Genomic DNA, 6,346 nt, shown 5'->3' with positions numbered 1-6,346 from the left:
TGTTTATTACTTACTGAGCACGTATATCCTAATGTCACATTGTTTGTTGTACGAGCATGCACAGTGGCGTGTGAGTATGTGTGATTCATGTGTTCTTGTATTGTGTATGAATATGCTCAGGTCTTAAATGCGATGATAAGCAATTTGTATGCATCGCATTGATTGCTGCAGTCGGCACGATGTACTATACATATTTACATATGTAAGTACATATGTGTGTGTGATTTGGGCTTTATCAGCATTCTAATTGCCATTGAATAATCAAGTGGATGCATAATGCACTTACACATGCATGCGTACACACATAGCTACACATATTGAGGTGAATGCACGAATAAATCATACAGATATAGAAATATACTATATACATACACATGCACAWACTTATATCGATGTCTATGTCCATACATGTAGAAAAACATTTATTGCTTGTTTAATCGCCTTATACTTTGGCGCGCTGGGCAGACAGACAGTTGCCGCCGTGCGTGACTGTGTGATAACACTATAACCTTGAACTTGAACTTTCTGATGGCCCATTTTTGCATCACACAAAAGCTGTCATGCGTTTGCATGTAATAAAGCTTCTAAGTAAATACTTGGAAATAATTTATATGCTGATTTTCAGAGGTGTCAAACTTATCAGTGAGACAATTTGCGACATTTGATTCAATTTTTTAAAGGGAATCGCTTTCATGGCGCGAATTACCAAAATTCTAAGAAATCATTAGGGTTCCACAAATACAACAACTTAATGGGCAAGCACAGAAGTGTCTATAATATATGTATATAAATCCTGTAAACGCCTATTGTGTCTAACTGCCGCTCATTGACTAGAATGCGGATATTCTTGAAAACTACGCCACTAAAATAAGAAACGCCTCCAGTGTGTTAAAAAAACAAGAGAAAAAGTTAACTCCGGCTGCATCGAAGCTATAATCTCCTTCACAAAAACAAAATGTTCCGTACAAGAACTTCATTCCGATTGCAGAGTTTGTATGGCAGCTATATGCCATTTTCATACAAACACTTGCTTACGATTCAGTTAATATGGCGGCTTAATGCTATCGTGGTCCGATATCGGCAGGTTTGACAAATCAGCAACTTTGATAATTGTGCAAAATTTCACATCCACATCTAAACAAAAAATACGCTAGTTCGCGTATATACTGACAGATAGACGGACATGACTAAATCACCTCAGCTCATTTTGCTGGTCATATACATTTATATCTATATTTGATARAGTCCCCAACACCATTGCTTCTGGTTATTACAAACTTCGTTGTTTAGGGTATAAATGTGTACATATTATGCATATTTATTATTATTTTTCCCCTGAAATATTGTAAAATTTAGTGTGTTTTGAATACGTGCATACCTATTTTGCATACTTTCGTAATAAGTTTGATTACTTATATTATGGACACATTTAAGTTCATTTTATATTTCCGCCTATTAAACGGCGCCACATAATAATTACAATAACTTTAGCAACAAAAACAATTACAGCATGTGTAACTAAGAAAAAAGCGCTGATTGAMAGATAGTGCATAGCTTAATGTACAAGGCCCATGGGGGCGAAGAATGAGTGTACGACCAGAGCTGACGAAGGGGTTTTAGTATGAAAAATTGTATGCTTCTTATTAATAAAACTTTTATAATATGACTTGTCATTAGTTAAACATCATTAAAAAAAATATTCTGAAAATTATTTCGAAGGAATATTTTTATAAAGAACTGTAATTTTTAAACAAATTAAAAGATTAATCATCAGTTGTGATCCAAATCGTTTGTTAAATACCGTGCTGCAACTAAAAATGTATATTTATCTTTATATAAAATATTAAAAACAATTTTTTCGTTGCTTTCATATGTATGATATGACTCATGTGAGGAGAGCACAGGTGAAATAAATTTATTTGACATCTTAACATGCCAAATGACTTTAATGACCACRCAGTTTCCATTCCTTGGTAAAGTTAAAGATCATATGACATAATTTATTACCTTTTGGTATGGTTGTCACATAATAATAATATAACTCGGACTTGGTCTTATACAAATCGGAGACGTAGAAGTTGCCGGTGTATTCTTGGCAGGTTTCGTTGTGACCCTCACAAACGCCACATCTATCTGTAAAGAAATTAGAAATATTGTGATTTAATAAAAAGGCAAACATGATAAATACATTGGAATTTTTTTAGTTAAAAACTCATCGTGTGCTTTTGATAAATTATTGCCTGTGATTATTAGGTTTTAATGTTTCATAAAAAGAAATTTTATCGACCCGCACGTTAGCGAGCGAAAGATGATTGACTCATTTTGCGCTATTTTTGCGTTCAGGAACCTGTGATGTGTGCCACATCACCTTGACTGTCCATCAGTGCTATGTTTTGCCGTTGAAGGTCCAGCTGTTGCGGTTCTGCGCGCAATTCTCAGTTTATTTTTGTATAAAATGTGTTCTGATGTATTTGTGGACAGACAGGGGTTTGATGTGGCACAAGGCTCGTTATACTATATACTAAGTAAATACATCAATTACTCTTCTGCTTTTAGTTTCTATTATTATTAGTTCATGTGGTTTTATTGTTGCGTTTCTATTTAGGCTTTCGTTTATTTTTGYGAATTACCTATTTTCGCCAGCGAATTCAATTCATTGTCACAACCTGCCGGCCGGCAAATGCCATTGACACACTTGTCGAAGCTATCCAACGAGCATGTGGTGCCGTCTTTCACCTTGTCCGCGAGCATAAAATAGGCGCTATTGTCTTCCAGGCGGCAAAACAGTTTGCATTTCTCGGCCGAGGACACTACAAAAGCCAAAAAATCAAAAATAAAAACAATTGTTGAGTTAGTTAAAATATCTGGGAAATATATTTGCGGTAAGAGAGCTACATAAAACCGATATACCCCTTTGGGAAAAATATATGGCATAGTAGTTTGGCTTGAAAGCCTTGGAGTGGGTATTTAACTTCAAACCGAAATATSATATCCACTTTAAAATATCAAAATTAATGATATGATAAATTAATGTATTTTCAACCGCATACTTACGTCCATACTTCGGTATCCATTTCGCCGAGCGGGCAATGCCTTTGCTAGAGAAATTCCGACCATTCATTTCGTAGCACTGCTGCTCACGTGAATCTAAAGTACCGGGTGGACATGTGTGTGTGTTGCACGAACGATATTTCTTTCGGCTGCCCGCACAGTACTTGCCACCGTTTTTCGGCAGAGGATTATTGCATTCACGCTGTGATTCCTGCACGCCTCCGCCGCACGTCAGGCTGCAGGGTGTAAATTCACTCCAGGGACCCCAACCGCCTTGAACCACTTGCAGCGATTTGCCCTCGCGTGGCACGCACTCACCCTTCTGACACCAGTGGCGCTCGTTGTTGCACGGTGTGCCATCGGCCCATGGCAGATTGCTGCTGCGACAGTCACTGCTGCTGCTGTCCGTCTTGCACCACAGTCGCTTACATTCGCCGTCGATGCGACAGTAGCGCGACTGGTTGCCGTGTATTAGTTGGCATTGATGGTTGAGTGAGTATATCTCGCCRGGCAATTTGGTGTTGAAATTCTTTATGAAATGCGTGGGTGTGTCTTCGAGGCAGGATTTGTCTTCTTTTCTGTATTGTATTGTAGAAGATAATTGAAAGAAAATGTATATGATAGGAATATGATGGAAATCTCCGCGGATTTTGAGATCGCCAGAAGGGTCAAGACTCAACAAATAATATGAGGTAATTAAAAATTATGCCAAATTATTGCCAATAACTTACTCTAAAAATTCAGAGACATAATTACGCGAACAGTCAGACCACGACCACGGATGTATGTCACTGCCCATTATACTCGACATTATATGCATTTTACTCTTCGTACCTGGTCGGTTGAATGGTTTACAGAGGTCGTCATCATCGTGTGGCATGTTTAAGCTACATTGAAGGAAATTTTAGTAATAAGAGATTTGCGTTACAATCGAAAAAATTTTTTTTAGAAAAAAATTTGGATTAATAAAGTCGAAAAAATATTCACAATTTAGTTCGACTTACACGTGACCCAATTCGTGAGCAATTGTAAATGCGGCTGGCAGTCCGTTATCTTGTACTATGGCGCACGATCGTCTCTTGCAGACAGTGCCCAGTTCAGCCAAACCCAAAGTGTCGCAAGGCTCACCTTCGTTGCGGCAAATTTGATCGCTATGAAAGAAATATTCGTAAACAAATACAAAAATACTTTTAGTAAGTATTCAGGGCAGCAAAAGAGAGCATAGCTATTTATTATATGTTACTATTTTGAGTTCATAAGAAAGCAGAAATATTAAGGTATGTGCAATTTATTTATCATATATGCTAGTAAATAGTTGATTATCTCAAACTCACCGTGTAATGAGCATTGCTGTATCGTAATGGTACCCTTGTTTCGAAACGACGCCACAAAAGTCCTTCAGCATAGCAGACGCCGACGTGGCTAASAAGCGAAAAGAGTGTATTCAGACTRCGCCTTAAATTCATCCTACCTCTATCACACATACACACAATCTCAAACGAAAACTCACCTTTCCTGCGATCGTCGCGTAATATCAATATATTCGCYACAGTTATATAAATAGAGTTGCCAATGCTAGCATCCGCGTATATGTTCGAAACAATCGATATCAATGTCAATATATATGACTTCAAATCGCTGCCATGAAACTCACTCATCGTCTTATCAACCGCCACCAGCACTTCCATCGTGAAGACATGGCGATCGACATAGTTACGCTTCTTACGATGCAACCTCGTGAATAGACTCTCTTCGAGTTCTTTCAAATCCATGTCGAATGAATCGGCGACGGCGTGTCTGGCATTACGACGCGAATGACGCCACACTTTGTGCAACACCTCCGAATCGCCATCACCGGTCTGATTGACCGGTTGTATGAGCAGCGACCCGAAACTTGTTTTAATGTAACCAGTCTGGCGCAGAAAAACAACAAAAAAAAAAAATATTATGCAAATATGCAAATAAGTTAAAATGCGAAATAAACTTTGGAAAATAAATGAGTTTACTAATGTAATAGCGGCGATGGGGTGGAGGAAATAATGGCGCTCATTAAGGAGGGACAAGGAAATATTCTAAACACTTTARTGTAAGTGGTTATGTCTGTGTGTATTATGATAAGTACACAGACTCATACTCGATTGTACACTTCTTGGCACTAGCTAAATTGTAGTTATGTATACATATATATGTCTTTGTGTGTAGGCGTCTATTATTTCTATTTATGACTGCGTTCTTGCCTTTAAGGCATGTGCTGGTCGATCAGTTGGCATGTGCAGAGGTGTGGCACACACAGTYATACATACGTACATAAATATGCATGTTTATTCAAACACATTTAGCCAGCACGGTTGAAGGCAAATACATAAAGCTGATTTATTGCAAATTGCAAATACGTCTAATGAATGAATTTACGGCGATCGGATGCTACCGTAAATACCGCAGCGACCGTCGCCGCAGGCGCGTTTGCATATACAGACGGCAGTGAATTCAAAAAGCAAAATCCACACTTCTTTGCACGGTGTAGGCAATAAAAAAAGATGTGTTTTCAATTATGTTTGTAATTTCTGGTGGTGTCGTGTGGGCAGTATTATGCTGGGAACGTGAATTCTAGCTCATTGTACAGGCAGCTTATGATCCTCTGCTTAGTTCAGTTTGTACAAAGCAAAGCTTGATTTCTAGTTAACTATTTTTGAARGTGATAACTCACCATGCCATTGCAGAGCGACACGGACACCGTCGATTGGTCGTCACCTTGCACTACGCCCTTGTAGTAGCAACCCAAGTAATGGCCACTTGCTTCGTCTTCCTCTTCTTCTTCCTCGGTTCTATTGTTAAGTATACGAATTACCTACAAACGAAATTAAAGTGTAAATTAGGTGACAATTTAGATCCTGGAACGTGCATTTTAAGGTTCTAAAGTATTTGTGTTGCTGGCTTAAGCTAATTTTCGTTTTTATTATATTTTTCCTTACACTAAATGTTTGCGGTGGTATGAATGATGTGTCCTGATATAAAACCAAATGCAATTCATGCCCGAAAGCATTTATTATATATTCGGGATGTGGATCCCAAATTTGACTAGATTTACTACGAAATGTACCCGTTTCATCGAACGCTGAATAATAACCTGAAACATAATTAAATAAAATAAAAAAATAAAAAAAATAATGAAACAGTTAGAAATGAAATAACATAATTTAAAAAAATGAAATAAATTAAATTAAAAAAGCACCCAAATAGTATAACAAAATTTGTATACTTTATTTAATATTTAAATTGAATTACATAAAATATT

At 37.4% G+C, this 6,346-nt stretch overlaps 1 protein-coding gene across 4 annotated transcripts in view; it reads right to left on the bottom strand.

Moving 5' to 3' along the window:
• The window catches only part of LOC108974324 (A disintegrin and metalloproteinase with thrombospondin motifs 9), a 71,191-nt gene that overhangs the window by 6,530 nt on the left and 58,315 nt on the right, over positions 1–6,346 (bottom strand). For all 4 annotated transcript variants that reach the window (XM_018942067.1, XM_018942069.1, XM_018942071.1 and 1 more), the window contains 9 exons: positions 6,024–6,178; positions 5,759–5,899; positions 4,562–4,964; positions 4,386–4,473; positions 4,056–4,202; positions 3,783–3,938; positions 3,055–3,629; positions 2,631–2,810; positions 2,008–2,133 (listed from right to left, as the gene is read on the bottom strand). In XM_018942067.1, the coding sequence (XP_018797612.1) occupies positions 2,008–2,133; positions 2,631–2,810; positions 3,055–3,629; positions 3,783–3,938; positions 4,056–4,202; positions 4,386–4,473; positions 4,562–4,964; positions 5,759–5,899; positions 6,024–6,178 (1,971 nt within the window). The remainder of the gene's footprint in view (positions 1–2,007; positions 2,134–2,630; positions 2,811–3,054; positions 3,630–3,782; positions 3,939–4,055; positions 4,203–4,385; positions 4,474–4,561; positions 4,965–5,758; positions 5,900–6,023; positions 6,179–6,346) is intronic.

Source organism: Bactrocera latifrons, unplaced genomic scaffold (assembly GCF_001853355.1).
Source record: "Bactrocera latifrons isolate USDA-ARS-PBARC rearing strain unplaced genomic scaffold, ASM185335v1 scaffold_55, whole genome shotgun sequence".
NCBI classification, from domain to species: Eukaryota; Metazoa; Arthropoda; class Insecta; order Diptera; family Tephritidae; genus Bactrocera; species Bactrocera latifrons.
The sequence above is the reverse complement of the archived record's forward strand: the minus strand, read 5'-3'. Positions and strand labels throughout refer to the sequence as shown.